Raw genomic sequence first — 17,829 nt, forward strand, 5'->3', positions numbered from 1 at the left:
TGGCATTTGCCTGTGTCTTTCAAAGATGGGCCGATTTACTAACTACGTTGGAAGTGAAACAACTCCAAAAATATGTAGAAGATCCCAGCTTCTTCCCTAAGTCTTGTGTTGAGAGCTGTGGGAAGAAATCTTATTTTGGTGTTGATGTCACTACCAGTGGCCATGCCCTGCTAAATGAAAGCCATCTTTTCTCCTTGGGGAGGTACTTTGTCAGCACATTGTCTAACTGCCATGCCTTCCGTTTTTCTGAATATCAAAATGAGATAATTTTGTTTAGTCTGCAGTCACAGTTTGAAGGCTCTTAGACCTGTTTTCCCTGTGAAAGGATTCATAAGTTATGTGGAAACAATTTTAGGAATGCTAAATTTTATTTCATGGTTACCAGAAACCAATCTCTTGAAGTTCTAGGAGTCAGAAACTTAAAACTTGGGACCTCCTCATTTAACTCTTGCTTGACTTTCAGTAGTTCAGAATTAGAAAATAAGGGCCTTTATCTCATGCGTTGTGCTTACATGATGTTTGTAAAATAAATCCATTCCCAGACAAACATCATTTTAGAAAAATACCTCTTTTAAGGCAAAGCCCATCTCTGAATCTTCTGAGACTTAACATTTTTTGGCTTGGAGCTCTGGGTCTATACAGAGACGCCAGTTTGACCACAATGGGTTGATGCAGGCTACATTTTTAGGACTGTCAGGCCTGGAGCCAGGACCCCCTCCTTTCAGATCTTTCCCACCCGAATGCAGTGGGGAGTTTTGTGTGTTGTGCTGAAGTTAAAGTAGTGGGTGTGTGCTCAGTAAATCCCAAGGAGGCAACTTCAGAAAACCCTCTGGCCGTTGTTTAAAGAGGAAGCACATTTCCCTGAGTGTAGGAGAGAGAACTGAATAATCAGTCCTGTGTAGAGGTAAAAGCTGTGTTGGTTGCTTTCTCCTCGTTTTGATTTTTAAACACTGCTGAAGAGATGATTATCTATGCATCTGTATGCTACAAGCTGTTGAAGAAATTTGGGGACTAAGAAACAGAGAAGTGTTTTTTTTTAAGAGCCATTCTGTTCTCCCATGGGCAGTGGTATCTCATCATTTTGCCTTTATGTCCTCTGCAGCATTTGAGAGTTTATGATGGTGCATGTTGATACTAGCCAGGAAAGGGTTAGACTAGATGGATGAGGTCTACAATGATTGGCTGCTGGAGGCTGAAAGCATTTTACAGTGGCCTCGCCTGGACTCTGCATGCTTCTGTGAACCCTGTGGGCCGGACAGCATCCTCCAGGCAGCCAGCAGGCCTTCCGCCTGGTAGGCAGAGCACTGCGTTCCAGGGTGTGCAGAGGATTGAAGGAGTAGGGCTTTTTCTTGGCTCTTTTCAAAAAACATGCTCCATTTCTAACGTAAGAAAAGTTAGTAGAAGTTTGGGATTTCATTTTTATCTTTTAGAATGAGGAGTTGGTGGTAGTGGCAGGCTTTTCCCCCTCTCTCACTATTCCAGAGTATTTTGATGCCAGAGCTTTTCTAAATATTGCATATTTATACCCATGTAAGTAAAATAGTGTTTTTCTTATGGATGTATCTGTCAAAATGAAGTTACTATTGATTCCCGTCTCTACAGGGATAGAATGGAAATACCCTGTGGAATTTGAAGAAGAGATGTCTTACATTCTTACATATGCTATTTTCAGTTAAATGATTTTGTATTGAAATTGTATTACATTGGCAGCAGTGGCTTGATAACAGGGTTGGTAATTATTTTCATTCTTCACCGATTTTAATTATCATGGCTTTTGAAAAACAGATTTTATTGAATATGTTTATTCATTCAATAGGTATTTATTAAACACCAACTGTATGCCAACCTTGTTTGACAAATGTGTGTGACATGAGACTACTATTTTATTTATGTAGGCACAGAAGTCCTACATCAAAATGTCCTGGCATCAAAAACACTGTGAGAATAATAGGTCAAAAGAAAACAACCAAACAACAACTAAATAACCAGAAGTATGAATCTAGAAAAGGTGGACAAATGGGGCAAATAGCCACTGTTAACGTTTTGAATACCTGTGGGTGGTGAGATAGCCAAAATGTTAATATTATTCCTATATGCATGTAAATAAAAATCACAAATATTGTAATAAAAACTATTGTACCTAGTCTTTAAAATCATTTTTAAAAACATACTGAAATAATTCAGGCATATGAAGAGGTAAAGAGAATTAGAACAAATACCTGTCTGTTCACTGTACAGTTTTTTTCATTTCTAGTACTTTATGAACAGTTTTCTTAACATCAAATAGTCTTTCACAACATCATTTTAAATGAAACACTAATGTATCTTTTTATGGCAATACCATTATTTTTTAATCAGTATTGGGCATTTAAGTTATTTCTAAAGTTTTTGCTCTTGAAACAGTACTGCTTTTTAACAGTCTCATATCCTTGTTTACATACATGATTATTTTCTAAACAAACTTTTTGTAAGTGGAAATATAGGGTCAGAGGTTATGAACATTTTAAAGGTTTGGATGTATATGACCAAATTTCTCTTCAGTTTACACTTTCTTTAACAGCAGTTTTGAGAAGACATGTTTATGTCTATTCTTGCCAGGCTGGGTATTGCTATTAAAAAACAAAAACAAAACAAAACCTGCCAGGTTGGTTGATGAAGAACGATATCTTCTTGATGTTTTGAAATTTGCATTTATTTGATTTATTTGGTTCCTAATGAGAAATGAACATCTGAAAACTGGTTCTTAACTTTTTTGGGGGGGGGTGTAAATAATCACTTTCATTATGTTGGAATTTCATTTTTTCAAACATTAACAGTCATACTGACCTTTTATTGATGAGATTTTACAGAATTCAGCCTTACTTCCTCTCTGACATTTTAATTGTATCATGGATTTAGAACCCTATGAATAATTTTTTAAACTAATTTCTGTTCATTTTTGTTCTTTCCTTTTTTTTTTTTTTTTAATCTCGTGCTCCCTGTTCCCCACAATACCCATTCATGCAAAGCAGAAGACCTCCGGGGACTCGCCTCGGCCAATTCTCGTCCAGGTTGCAGAGTCGGCTTACAGGTTTGGTCTAGGTTCTGTTGCTGGAGGTTAGTCCTGGACAAGTGTAAAATTTTCAGTTTTATTGTTCCTCTTACCTTTTCTCTGATTTTCCACCTTGAAGCAGTTAAAGACAGAGCCTTCTAGGCTTTCCCCAAGCCAGTTACCAGTCTGTACCTTTGAGGTGGGATGAAAGCCAGGGGGGCCTCTTTTCTCCCCTCTCATCCCTGGGTGTGATCAGGGACTTACAAGTGAAAGTTAGGTTAGACCCTCGTGATGTGCTTTTAGTGTCAAGTGTCTATATCACTTACCAGGGGCCCCTTGAATAAAAATCCACAATTGTTTTTTAGGGGCATAAAAAGTTAGTACAGTTTTAAAATCAGTACATGTGAAATTTGTTTTTCTTTTCTTAGGCTTCTCTTTGACTTTAGCCTCCTCCCCCTTCTTCTGAATGACTTTAATTCCCTCTGAAATATTGGTTTATTTGATTTTAGCTGTTGGAGCCACTGCCGTGTATCCTATTGATCTTGTGAAAACACGAATGCAAAACCAACGCTCTACTGGCTCTTTTGTGGGAGAACTTATGTATAAAAACAGCTTTGATTGTTTTAAGAAAGTGCTACGTTATGAAGGCTTCTTTGGACTGTATCGAGGTTAGTGCCATGTGTTAAAGTCATGGAAGGTGAAATAATAGGCAAAGGTTTGGTTTCCCATCTGTATCCCTGCAATATATTAGAGAGACTGTGTTAACACTGAAATACAGCAGATTCTCAATTATCCACACTAGTGGTAGTAGGTTGGCGGGCATCTGGGGCATGGCTAAATCAAAACAGCCCATACTTTCTGTTGCTCGGCAGTATGTTTTATTTCTTAAAATAATACCTTATTTTTAAACATTGTTAGTTTTGACAAGGTTCCTATAGCTTGTGTTCTTTAACTCTTCCACTGGCCAGCTGATAGGGGAGGGCACTGAGCGACATGGGACAAGTTCTGCTTGTTGTTACTGAATCACCTTGAATATACCACACACAAAAAATCTGTCATACAAGTAACCAAAGGCTCAGTGGAGCCCTCCTTCTCTGCCTCTTTCGGAGTTAAAGTTGCCCCTTCCTTACTTCTGACTTGATACTGGTGGAGTTGATTCACACACCACTCCTTCTATATCCCCCTGTTTCTTTAATCATCTAAGGGTTCTTTAAGCAACAGAGTTACAAAAAGTGTATGTCATCACTAATGGAAAGAATTCTGCAGACCTTGACTGCTTTTCTACTGGCATTGGCCTAAGCAGAGATGACTTTGTTTCCCCTGACAGCAGAGCATTTGCAATAAGTACAAAAAATAATAATAATTTGGTTGGCTCTGGGGCCTAGCCTCTCTTTTTGTGATTTCTTTCTATAAAGAGGAAAGAATTTAGTGTACTTCCATCAGCTAAAGTAGTGTCCCCAGGCAGCTCAGGTAGAGCTCCTTTGCCGTTTGACAACTGCAGAGCTGGTGGGCTCTTCCCTTCTCTGCCTCTGGTGCTTGCTCTAGAAGAAAATAGCATTTAATACTCTGCTGAGACAGATGGTGAAACTGGCAGCCATGTTGGCCTGTGCCTCTAAGGCCTCTTCTGCCATCTGCTGACTCGAATCTCTCCTCTGGAGCACCCAAGTTAAAAAAAAAACAATAAACCAAACCAAAGAAAAACTCTTAAAGCTAGAAGGTTTCAAACTCCAGAGAAGTTCCCTTTTGCAGGTTCTATTGTGTAAATAGATAACTCCCTTCAAAGGCCTTTTGATCTCTTCTCTGCCCTCTTCCCCTTACCCCCTGCCTCTTCTTACGATCTGGAAGGTCTTTGACCCCAGGTGATTGATGATGACCCTTACTGGGTCACTGCCTTCCATTTGAAATGCTTCCCCCCCCTCTGGTGACAACAACCCTGCAAATGAAATGTCTCCCAAGTAGTACAAGGTTAATGTCATAGTTTCTGCTTTGTAGTGACCACTTTATCTGTTCATGTGGGTTGTTTTCTGAAGGAAGAGCTTGGAGCTTCAAGTCTGGACAGAAGTCTGAGTCTTGCTGGTGCTTCACAAACTATTTTTATGGGGTTTTCTTGGTATTGGATTAAATATCAAGAATGCCTTTAAAATTGTGAGAAATACCTTTTGTTCTTCTAAATGTCTTTGATTTACCTGTATTGATTTGGTTTGCTTTTGAGTCCACTATATCTTCTCTTCAGCCATCCCTGGCAGTTACTGGTCCTTGGTTTCTTAGATTTCCCCTCTGTGACCTGTCCTTTTGACCCCACGGATAGGACAGCTTAAAGCTCCTTGATTTCTAATCTGTTTAGCTTTAGTACTAACCTTGCGTGGACCATCCCATAGGCCTCTTGCTGTTTGGGCTTTTTACATCTGTAAGACTTGGAGGACTGGTTTTAACTCTGCAGGAAAGGGCAGGAAACCAGAGCAGTAGAAAGAGACCAAGGATCACCAGGAACACCAAAGAAGCAGCTCTTCCTGCTTTACCTGGTTTAGAAATATCCCTTTATCTAACCTGCTTAGGGTGCCTGAACCCTGAGGACAAGGGCTCTAGCTGTCTGTCAGAGGATGGTAAGTAGAGTGTGAATATGAGAAGATTAGTTCTGGGAGTTGTCTTAACTTTTCTAGTAGCCAATTCTAACACAAAAGATTTACTGTAAAACTTTTGTTTAATTCCACTCTGTAATTTGGATCTTGAGAGGGAATAGATAACTGGCAGTTCAGGTTTAAAAATATAATGATTTCTAATCTTGCCATGAAAATGATTTATTCCTGTACTTGATCAATTAGGGACCGAGTTTTATCCATCTCTGCATTCCCTTTAATGCCTGGCACATAATCGTTAATTGCTAATTATATGTAACTGCATATTTGTGAGAGCAAGAGAGAAATCTGATGAAAACATGGGTAATACATGGGAAATTGTCAATACTAAATTTACAAAAATATAAGAGAACCAAAAATGACTTAAAGTCTGTCTGAGAATCAGTATTCTAACTTTTGTGTACAAAGTCAAGTGATAAAATACCTATGTATGAGTCTTTGACTATAGATTTCTCATTAAATATAATTTTATTGTTTAAAAGTTTTATTATTCCAGGGAAAACTGTTACATTTAAATTTTGAAAATTTAGAGTTGCTGCTGTTAACGCTTCACCTGGCAATATTTGAGGTGTCAGAGTACATATCTAATTTATAAATGTGTTTTGAAATATTCAGTATATTTTTCCTATTATAGAATTTTGCTTAAAGTATAATTTTTCTGCATCAAGACATATATAATTGCTAATATTTCCTGAATAGTGTAATTTGGAATTATTGGGTGAGGTCTCTCCCTTATTTTTAATTACCTTTATCTATTATTTGGAAAAAAGTTGGCACTGAGCCCCAGAAGAAGGTGCTTACACAGTCTGGGATTTTATAATAAGGTTAGTAAATATCCCCCCACCAAGAATTGAAGTCTCTAAGGAAGAAGCAGTTTTTGTCTTTGGAAGTAGTTTCTCTTGGAACTAGAATTAAGGTTATTTTTAAAGAACTCTTTCAATGCTCAAACACAAGTGGTTTTGCTCTTTCCCTTCTCTGGAAGTTGCCATCCCATGGAAAGCAAGGTTCCCAGGTTCCCATGTCTGCACTAGTCCTGGAAGTTACTGGTTAGTAATCAGACCGCAGGTTTAAATCACTGCCCCCACCCCAGGCCAAGGGAGACTGGAAACGCGGCTGTAGGCATTGCTAGTGAATATCTTCAGTCAACGTTGAGTCCTATGCCTCAGAGAGCCATGAGTAATTTTAGCATTGTGAGTTTGCTAGTTATTTCTCACTATGTCTCTTTGGAGCTCTGTTTCTTTGTCTCTGGAAATCTCTCTTTCCTATTTTGCATAAATTTTGGATGCTTTAAAAAAGGTCCCCTTAGAAGTTATAGAAGATCTGGCTCTTCAAATCTTCAGGTAGTGCAAATGGCTTTCTTTACGAGGAAATGATTATTTTCCTAGCTTTTTCTATAATTTTTGAAAATCTGATGCCCAGGTTAAGTCTATCTGTGTCAAGGGAAATAACACCAGAAATAATCCAGGTCCCCTGAAGTCACTTGTAAAGGTCTTCTCTGTTTCCTGTCCAGAGTACAGAGTGATTTAATGCACTCAGGTGTTTGAAATGCTTAATGAATTACCTTAAAGCTCACTTGGTTTGAACGAGCCACATGACCAAATGAGTCAGTTATTGGATTGCTATAGACTTGGCATATTAAAGAGAAACATTTGATTGGATAATCATCTTTAATTAAATGTTCTTAACTCTCCAGGAATAACTAATTTCTGCTTTTAAAATTTGTTCTACTCTCCACCTCACTTCAGGTAATGAGATGGGCAGCCTTACAAATTAGAGAATATTTTGGGGAGGACCTTGAGGAGAAAGGTGTTTTCAAGAGAAATCAGAATCATCAGGAATGCATTTTAGAGGAAGGTTTTTGTTTCTGCTGGTGGGAGAAGCCCTAAAAGGAAAATCACCCAGAAAGGGAAATTAAATCATTTTATGAATTAAACTTAATTTGGAGCAGGACTTAGTCCTTGAGGTGAATGCCAAGAATTATTATTATTTTTTAATCAGATCATGATCCAGGCTTGCAAAGTTTTAAATGAGTCTTTTGCAAGTTGTCTGGTGCAAAGCCATCATCTTCCATCCTGGAATGTTCTCAAGGTGACATCTAGAGGATGCCATGGTGATATCTCAGGAAGTTATTGATACATTTGCATGCTAGAGAGAGATTTTCTCTGGCAGCTGGTTTAGTTTCTGCTTGTGATTGATGGTGCTAGGGAAAGGAATAGCCAATATATTCTGTGGATCCACTGTGAGATTCTTGTGGATAAAAATAAATCAGATAAATTCTAGCACCAAAATAAAGTGATTGAAGTTTCTACAACTCTGTTTGAGTTAATTAAGAGCAGACACCTCTTGGAACAAACCATGGCTAATCCGTGAACTGCACCGAGTCTGGGTGTTCATCCCATGTCTCCTATTGCTTTTAGAGAGACCCAAAGTGGATTGGTTTGAGTCTTATTTTCTTGGCTAATTTCTACACTTTTCACCCAGTGTGGTAAGCTGTGAAAAGATCAAAAGGCTGATCACTGGTTATAGGAAATGGAAAAAGAATGAGCAAAAGACGTGGACAGTTCATGAATCGGCTTAATCAAATCTCTTGAAATCTGTGGTGTGCTAACTCCGCTGAGCACAGAGCGTTACCATCTCAGACTCCAGCTAAGGTCTGGGTACAGAGTATAACGACTTGAGAGGGCCAGAAGAACACAATGCTTGGCTTAGAAAATTGCGAAAGATAACAGAAAGATGGAATTATGTGTAGCCTAGAAGAGACTAATGTACAGCCTTGTTCTAGGTTTCAAGAATGATAATTTATGACCAACTACTGCCATTGATGAGAATGAAATAAGAAAATGGATTCAATTTTCAGCAGCAGGGGAATAATTTAGATTGAAGACAGATATCCAGAATCCTGAAGATTCCAAGTAGTAGAGTGAAAAAGTTAAGGAAGTTATGTGATTCTTCTTCCCATAGATTTACTTTTAGAAAGCCCCACAGTAGAGGAATCAAATAATTTCTAGACCATAGCCATTCTCTTTTATTTTGCATTTTAACACTCACTCTCCAAACACATCCTGAGCCCTAGTTAAAAGAACAGACCGATAGATGGGGCAAAACATTTAACCTAGATGAATAGGCATTTAAACCACAGACCTCTGCCTTTGCCTCCCTGCCAATCTCCCAGCTTCATTGTTGGGTCACCTTGGGGCAGCCCAAAGAATGGGTGGAGAACTGGGTTGTAAAGAGGCTTTGAAAGAGGATAGTGTGGTTGGGCCTGAAGTTGGGAGGTTGGAAATGCCTCATGCCTAAGGGCAATATGAGTCAAAAGCGGAAAGACAAATGGGACAAGTGAACAAGTGAAGAGAGAAGGGCATGGAAATGGGAGCAAGAATAAAAGCTATAAGGGAGGGCCTACAGAGTGTTGATAGCTCCAGAATGAAGGTTAATCTGATGTTGAAAGCAAGGAGGAGTCTCTGGGAAGGCAGGGGCAAGTGTAGTGGCCTCAGTAATGAGGTCAGAAGGTAAGAATTTAACATAAGAGAGGTTGCCACCGGCTTGGAACTTGATTAGATAATGTAGCAATGTGCTGCATGGAGCTTTAGCTCCAGTAATAGGGATGCCTTGTGGATTGATGGTCTCTGCCCTGAATGTCTTTGACCCCCTTTTATGTGCTCTGAGCTACCTTTCTCAGGGTTGGACTGGCCACTAGATGAAGGCAAAAAAGTGGCCTTGGTTGTTGAGCTTCTTTCTTATTAGTGGCTGCTCAGCATCTGTTCTTTTGCTTGTCCTGTTAAGCATAGTGTTTTGCAAAACCTGCCACGTCAGGTTACAGCTGTCCAGGAACCATCAGCCTGATTTCTGAGCCTCTCTCCTGATGTAGTCCCCTAACTCCCCTTGTTTGCCAGGTTATAACCTGAGACTTGACTCTGATGTTCCGAGTTTTGGTGTTTTAAGGAGCCTAATAACCATGACCTAGAGAGGAAGGTAGAGGCATGATATGGACATCAGCCACATGGCCACCCTCCAGTTGTTGTATGAAAGGGTCAGTCCATGCAGGGGACTGAGGGCCCAAAGAAATATACTGGAACAGCCTAGGTTGGGAGAAATGCCTTTAGAAAGGGCAAAGAGGAAAGAGCAGTAATTCCCCTAGATGGGGGGAAAGCTGAGCATTAGGAGGCATAGAGCTGGCTAGGGATTACTGGTGGACCTAAATTTGACTCTCAGTGCCTCTCCATAGTCACTAAATAGCTTCATAGTCACTAACTAGCTCCATAGTCACTAAATAGCTGCTTAACCTCTCTAGATTTCAGCTTTCCTAAAAGAGGACAGATAATAAATGATAGTATTGATGAAGATAAAAATAAATAACAATAAAGCTCATTTCTGTAGTTCTTGCTATGTGCTTAGTGCTGTCCTGAGAGGAATCTGTATATATTAACTCATTTCATTGTCATGACTCCCCCCTGAGAATGGGACTGTGATTTATCTTCATTTTATATATTTAGAAATTAAGGTACAAAAGGAGTAGGCTCCTAACTCAAACATTTTGATTTGGTTTAGAAACAGAACAATCACTCTATTGTTATAGCTATACAACACCTTTATTCTTGCTTTAAGTAAGCAGGACTACTAGACCTAGACTGTTGACCAGACACATCCTCCCTGCTGAGGGGGAAGCTCCTCTAAGAAGAGGCACAACAAAAACAGGAAAACAGCATCGTTCACTTTCCCTCATTCTGGAGAGTCAACATTAATCAGGTCAAATTGCCTCTTGTAAACAAGAAAAGAATCACGTTTTGAAGAGACAGGTGGAAAGAAATGCAGTGTAATGTATTTGTGTACATTAGATAGATTGGGAATAGCATTTGGCTCTTTGTAAACATTAACTCATATAATCATCATAGCAAACTCATCAGTAGTAATTAGCACCCCTGTTTTATTAATGAGGAACCCAGGGGTCAAAAAATAACCCAGGATCACCCAGCATGAAAGAGGTGCAGAGCTACGATTCTAATTCAGGTCTGTCTACCTCCAGAGCCCCTAGCCGTTCATTTCGCTGCCAAGTCTTTGGAGAAAAATAGTTTACTTAATTAATTTCTTTCATAGTCCCTTCTAACTCTGAGATTCTGGAGTTATATTTCTGAAAGGTTCTTAAGGTAAAGATTGGCACAGTAGCCCTCTAATCCAGTACATTGCTCACGAGAACTTCTTTGTGGGGCGCATATGAAACTTCATATGGAGGTTCCTGATGTGGGCTGTTTTCACATCTCCAGCTCAGTTCTCATTGGTATACACAAGGGCTTGGAATCAGGGGAGCATATGATTTACTTCTCAAGCCCATGAAATTTGAGGACAAAATACTGTGTTACTACTGTTCCCTGTAAATCTTTTCTTGCCTTAGCAGCCTTCTGGTAGAGTAAATTTTGCCAAGGAAGCATTGCCATATGTGCTGATTGAGCTGAACTAAAATGAGAAGGATAGAACACTGACCACACTAATAAATTTCATTTGAGGCAGTTGGAAAATATACTGCTGTTTTGACAAGTTAGAAACAACACACACATCCATTCTTGGTTTCTAATGGTTAAAATGAATTTCCAGGACCCGACACAAACATCTTATATTAGAAGCCTAATTTTTCTAAGTTACCCAAATGTCAAACATACATATACTTTAAGTTAAAGTGTGATCTCAACGAAGTGCCTGTTAAGACTGGCTGTTCATGCATTACTGAGCCCTGTTATTCCTCCTCCCTCTGAGATCAAGGTGGAAGAAGGGTTAAGGTTTATTGGAATCCCACCTCTGTGACCTCTCATCGTCCCATAGACCATGACCCCTCCCAAGGGGCATCTCCCAAGACAGATGGTGTCCAGGCTCACATCTGTAGTGGGCCTCAGATTGTAATCAGCAGCCACCTTCATTCCCTCTCTAGCCTGGGTAGAGTACTCTACAGTACCCAGAACAGTACTCTCTGAGTGCCAATATCTGGTGAACCCTAGCTCAGATACCCCCTCTTTTCAGATGCTTTCCCCCTCCTGCAGGCAGAATAAGGGCTTTTCCTCACCACTCCATAGCACTTGGATGCCCGTGGGCTATGGTACTTACCACTCTGTTCTTAGTGGTCTGGCACAAGATGGCACCTCAGGTTCCTCTATGGCCCTTCCTCCCTAAATCGAGAATTTCTCAGGCATAGACGTTGTGTTCATTCTGGTTCTTCCAGGCCCTGGCACACAGAAGGCATTTGGTAAATGCTTGCTGAGCAAATGAATATTTGCTACCCTACTTTTTTGGTCATGGATATAGTTGTTGATGCTGATGTTGTCTCGGTTTTGTTTTGCTGTTCACAGTGTATTATTAAGTTTATAGCAAGGAAGACAAAACTCAATAGCTTGAAGTGCTGGTTGCAGTGATTGTATCTAACACCTTAGTCATTTGGCTCCGTGGGATGTTTCTTTATTAGTCATTTGAAAAAACTGTCATGGAGTAGTTATGAGACAAGACATCATCATTTAAATCACAGTGCTTTCAACCCATCGACAGTTTTGGTCTACAATTTAATCATGAGAAAAATACATCCAGCAAATATTTAACTAAACATTTTGGTACTTGACCTGAAAACAGAGAATGAAATGGAAATTTTAAATGTTATGATGTCGTTCAAATAGCTTATTCCACATTTCACTAGTAGAAATTAGTTTTAGTTTCACAAAGTAATAATAAAGCTTTCATTCTTGTCGTATGTATCTTATTAAAAAGATTAACAAGTAGCATATTTTAGGGGGAGAGAATGCTGGCTTTGAATAAGAGCAGTTGCTTTGCGCTCATGGTTCTGTATTCTATCTTCAAACTCGTGAGCTGCTTTGGGTTCATTTAACTTGTAAAGAGCATAGTTGCACTCAAGCTACTGAGAGGAATGGTCTTCTTGTGAGAATTCATGTGATAAATAAAGAAGGCAGAAACCCCCTGGTATCTGAGGGAGGAATTTTACTGGGACCTGGAAAGTGGTCAAGACCGGTGCTGCTACCTGTGGACTTACACTACTGTGGACTCTCGCTTTGCTTTCTCCATGCCGTTTGCACTGCTGACTCTTCTCTCTGCCACCTCGCTGCTTTTGCCTGTTGCTGCGCTCTGCTTCTTCGTGGTGTTAGCACAGAGTGGCTTTAGCCAGCCACTTTCCCAGCTCTACCCGGGTGTCTTCTCAGTTTCCACCTCTCTGCTACCTGGCTCTGTTGGCTCTAAGTTCTCCCTTGGGCATGTTCCTGAGAGAAGGCTCCTAACTGGCTGGCTCCCCTTTTGGCACGTGGCCCTAGGATTCAAGTTGCTGAACTCATTGGCTGCATGTTTCCAGGTGTCCTCTGTCCAATAAGCTGCAGCCCCGAGGATGAGGGAGGCTCAGAAAATATGACTGCCTAAGGAGGGGTTACACACATGGATGTTTAGAGGGTCCAGGCAGGTTATGTAATGAAATGAGGAGGCTGGGTATGAGACATTTGCCTATTAAGTACCCAATGAAGTTGTGTTATGTGTAGAAGCATAGACTTATGAGTCAGGGGACTTAGGTTTGAATCCCATTCTTACTACTTACCAACTGGGTAAGTTAGGGCAAGTTCCTTCATCTCTGAGTGCCTCAGTTTCCCCTCTGTTGGGTGGTTAGGAGGATTTAATGAGTTAATAAAGTGATTTTTAAAGTGTTTAAAATGGTGCCTGGCATAATAAATAGGCATTAAATGGAGTTATCTGTTTTATAAGAAAATTCTTATCATCATCATCATCATTTGGTTCCACAATGAAATGGGGTTTCTCCCATTTCTCCTAAAGCATGAAGCTGTTGTGGTCTATTTAGTTTGCCCTTGTTACAGAACCATAGGCACAAAATGATAAATGGCAGCTGACCCTTGTCAGCATTAAGGCATGGTGGGGACCTTGGTGAACTGGGCCCATGATGGTGGCCTGAGGGATTCAATTTCCAGAACTTGCCTTGTGTGTAGAAGGGAGGAACCTTTCCCAACTGCGGCAGGTTGCTGTGATGTCAGAAGGAAGCCTGGGGGTTGCCAGATTTATGTATCTGTCTCTAGGAGAAACTCAAATTATGTTTGAAACATTGTGCCATGCAGTAAAACACATCTGCCTCAGGCTGCTTCTTAGGAAGACTGTGTGAGCAGAGCGCCTCCCTCAGAGTGGGCTGCAGGTGGACCTCCTTGTACAGATGGATTAGGAAATTGTACTTAATGACAAAGTGTGATGGCCTGATGTCCCTCTCAAAGATAGCAGTTTGACATGGGGTACAATATACTCTGATTCTCAGGATTAGCTTAATGTATATGTATGTCAAGAAAGACATTTGTATTTGCTTTTCTTTTTCCTTTTGTGAAAATATGTTTTTAGTCCAAAAAGTCCCCAGCTGTCCTGCTTTTTCTAAAAGGGGTCCTTTCCTCTCAAAGACCACACCTTCCCCTGGTGCTCTGAATCTTGCTTAATTCCCACCTAACCAAACATGTCCAAAGCAGAGCTCTTCACTTATTTTACCCCAACTCTTGTACACTCCTTAGGTTTCCTCATCTCTACCCAATGTTTAAGCTAAAAATCCAGCAGTAGCAGTCAAATCCAATTTTTCTGTTTCTCACCTTCTCTGAGACACCCACCCCTCAGTTTGTCCTGTCCATTTTCCACACAGCAGCCATAGTGGTCTTTTAAAAATCTGAGTCAGCACATCACTCTCCCACTTAAAGCCCTCTAATTACTTCTCATTTAAATTAGAATAATTTAAGCTTAGGATCTTGGCCTATGACATGGGTGCAGAACCCAGGCACACTGCTGTTTTCCCTCATCTCTGAACATAGCAGCATTGTTTGCTCCTGTTCTACTTTCTCTGCCCTGGCTCTTCTACTTCCCAGAATGCATTTTCCCAAACTGTCGCCTCCTCAGAAAGTCCTCTTTCCTCTTCCCCATGTGAGACTGACCAGAGCAAAAACCGCATTTTTCTTGTGCTTGTCACCTAATCATGGGGGACAATTATGTTGAATGAGAAAAGAGTTAGAAAAAGATAATATATTGATTAAAGTCCACTGATTTAGAAAGCAGTAGGAAAAGGAGCAAACTGGTGAATAATGAATTTTCCTATATCACTAATGCTGTTGATTTATCCAGAGTGTAAACGATCTAGAATGTACGTGGAAATTTATTTGGTCTTGATGTGGCTGTCAGAAGTTAGTACTGAAATATTCCATTTCAAGTATTCTCATTAAAGGTAATAGCAGAAAATTGTTGCAAAGATTGCCCCAGTTTTGGGGTAGTGATCTCCCTCTGCATAGCTCTTGATTTGTTTAGCTAATGCTAATTCAATTTGTTTAACATACTACTGCTTTTTGTTGTTGTTTTTCAGGTCTCTTGCCACAGTTACTGGGAGTTGCACCAGAGAAGGCCATAAAACTTACAGTAAGTCTTTTGACTTGGTGCCTCTTATTAAGGGAGTTTGCACATACTCAAGACGCTAGCAGGTATTAAGCAGGTTTGTGTTTCCTCAGATGGACTAACTAATTTAAACATAGGGGTACTGACCACACACAGCTTTTCCTTATTCCCAATTTAACACCGGATGCCCAAAAGTTTGATAATCAACTTGAATAAGACTTTTAGTGATAGCCTTGGTCATTGCCACTGTCATTGTAGTACTAGCTAAAGTTCTTTGAATACCTATTGTACTAGGTAATACATTAGCATTTACATATATTTTTCTCTTATTATTAATCTCAAACATTAAGTAAGAGCTACAGTTTACCAATAAGGAAAGTGAGACTCATAGGATTTAAGTAGCCTGCAGCAGTGCGTGAATGGGAGAACTTGAATTCAAAAATCAGATCTTTCTGATTCCAAAGTGCACTCTTTCAATTACACAAGCCATTCACTAACTAGAATTCATGTTTAAGGCATATTCCATAAGCATTTGCCACAGCCAAATGTCAGGGATTTGGGTTCTAGCTGAAGTTGATCCCTTCATCAGATAGTTGATGAACGACATTTTTTGTTGTTGCTGCTCCTGTTTTCCCTGGTGCCTGGCTCGGGTCTGACAGGTGGTGGGTATCCAATAAATGTAACTAATACTGTCAACATTCTTTGAAAAATCCTTGAGAAATTTTTGGATACTGAATTTCTACTTAAGCTGAAAAATCTGCTCAGCCAGAGTTGTCACAATGATGAGTGCTGTTTTAGATTGTCTTGTTAAAAGACTTTAATCAAACCACATAAAACATATTTTTAATTATAAAACATGTTTTTATATTGTCTCTGTCAATATGTCCCGTTTTTATGCTATTGTTGTTACTGCTGGACATATTTGACTTTCTGGTTTATAAACCATAATCCATTTTTCTTTGGATTATTTTTTTTCCTCCCTGAAGCATTAGGAATGCAAATCTTTTAAAAATTAAATGTGCACTGTTAAGAGAACTTCTCAAATTCTTTCTAGATCAATTAACTTGTGCAGTTTATTCTTACTCCAGTAGGCTGACCAAAAAATAGCATATTTACATATGCATGTTTATATGTGTTAAATGACTTTCTTTATATTTTTCATCAGTTTCTATAAATATTTTTCTTCAAGGTGAATGATTTTGTACGGGATAAATTTATGCACAAAGACGGTTCGGTCCCACTTGCAGCGGAAGTTCTTGCTGGAGGCTGTGTGAGTACCTTTTGCAGATCTCGACATTGAAAAGACTTGTTGCTGCGGTGGTAAACAAGTGCGGACTAAGGCTTCTGTTTAACCACAGATCCCGTACAAGGGCAGAGTCCACTAGGGCATCTCGGCTTTTCCTAGACAGGCGAACCATTCCTGAGGTGGAAGGGTAAATGTTTCTGAACTTATTACCTGTTAAGTCATGCCTGTTAAATTCTTCATTGCTTGCGGTTGTTTCTGCACTAGAAGTCATTTGCAGCAGAAGTGTTTGGCCTTTGAAGATCTTTGCTAACTGCAGTAGAAATCATTTATAGCAGAAACGTTTGGCCTTTGAAAAAAATCTTTGCTAACCTTCTCTGAAGTTAATTTTTAGTGCATCTTTTCCTCATGGCACCCTCTCTGCTGGGTCAGGCACAAAAATTTGTAGTCTGCAGTCAGCAGCCAGGGCTCTCTGCTTTGCTTTACCTTGTAAGTGGCAGAAATTTTTCAAGCCTCCCAGTGCTTCTGGGAGAAGGATGCTAGAAAATGGCTGCTTAATGTGCTTGGCATTGTCAAAAAGGCTTGGAATGATTGTTTCTTTATATGGATGAACAACCTACACCTTGTTCTTGAGCTCAGCAAAACATTGTGTCTTATTTCATGTACCATACCAGTTTGTTCATGTGAATGTAAATACTTTTTGTAAATTAAGCTCTTATACAAAGACTGGTGCTATTTAAAGATATGATTGCCTTAATAAATGGCCTTTGATCACTAGGGCACTACAATATTGTTATGTTTTCCATCTAAACTATGTTTCTTTTCTTATAAGAAAGATGAGGCCATATTTTAAAAATAGACATGTTTTGTGCAGAAGTGTTATTTATAAAATAATTCTGAGGAAGAAACCATTGAGTTTAGAACTTAGGCAAATACCTGAGACTGTTAAATGTTTGTGCCTTATTATCCAATCTAACGTTGGATGGTGGTTGTTTGAATGCAGCAGGAGCTAAGAAGTCCTAGCTCCTGGTAATTCTTAGCAGATGGAGGGAATTTGGCTGCTGGCTGATTCTCTTTCTGTTTGATCACTGACCTGTCATAGACGGCCAGGTAGGATCCCCTTGTTCTGTAACTGTAGGAGCATTCAGGAGGGGAAAAAGGGCCCTTTAATGTCCTAAATTTTAAAAAAAGACACAACATAATAATCAAAGAGAAATATTAGGAGTTGCAGAAACTGCTTATCCTTGTAATATTCATTTAAAACAACTCTATAGTTTAACATTTGAGTAACAATATTTTGTAATTTTTAAAGAGGTTTATTCGTAGGTTGTCTCCAGCCCAGTCCTTCAGGCTGTTGCATAACTGGACCCAAGATAACAGTTTGTAAGTGTGGGGCTGGTGGATAGATCAGGTTTTTGGATTGATTTTTTTTTGCCAAAGTCAAATTTAAAACCTGCTGTAAACACATGATTGTGTATCTGATCTCTAAGAATTTAAAATATCAAATTAATTATGTGATA

At 39.5% G+C, this 17,829-nt stretch overlaps 1 protein-coding gene across 2 annotated transcripts in view; it reads left to right on the top strand.

Moving 5' to 3' along the window:
• SLC25A13 (solute carrier family 25 member 13) overlaps positions 1–17,829 on the top strand; it is a 185,142-nt gene that overhangs the window by 113,893 nt on the left and 53,420 nt on the right. For both annotated transcript variants that reach the window (XM_004470737.4, XM_071215167.1), the window contains 4 exons: positions 3,012–3,096; positions 3,541–3,699; positions 15,038–15,090; positions 16,256–16,336. In XM_004470737.4, coding sequence (XP_004470794.1) covers positions 3,012–3,096; positions 3,541–3,699; positions 15,038–15,090; positions 16,256–16,336 — 378 coding nt within the window. The remainder of the gene's footprint in view (positions 1–3,011; positions 3,097–3,540; positions 3,700–15,037; positions 15,091–16,255; positions 16,337–17,829) is intronic.

This window comes from Dasypus novemcinctus, chromosome 5 (genome assembly GCF_030445035.2).
Source record: "Dasypus novemcinctus isolate mDasNov1 chromosome 5, mDasNov1.1.hap2, whole genome shotgun sequence".
NCBI lineage: Eukaryota > Metazoa > Chordata > Mammalia > Cingulata > Dasypodidae > Dasypus > Dasypus novemcinctus.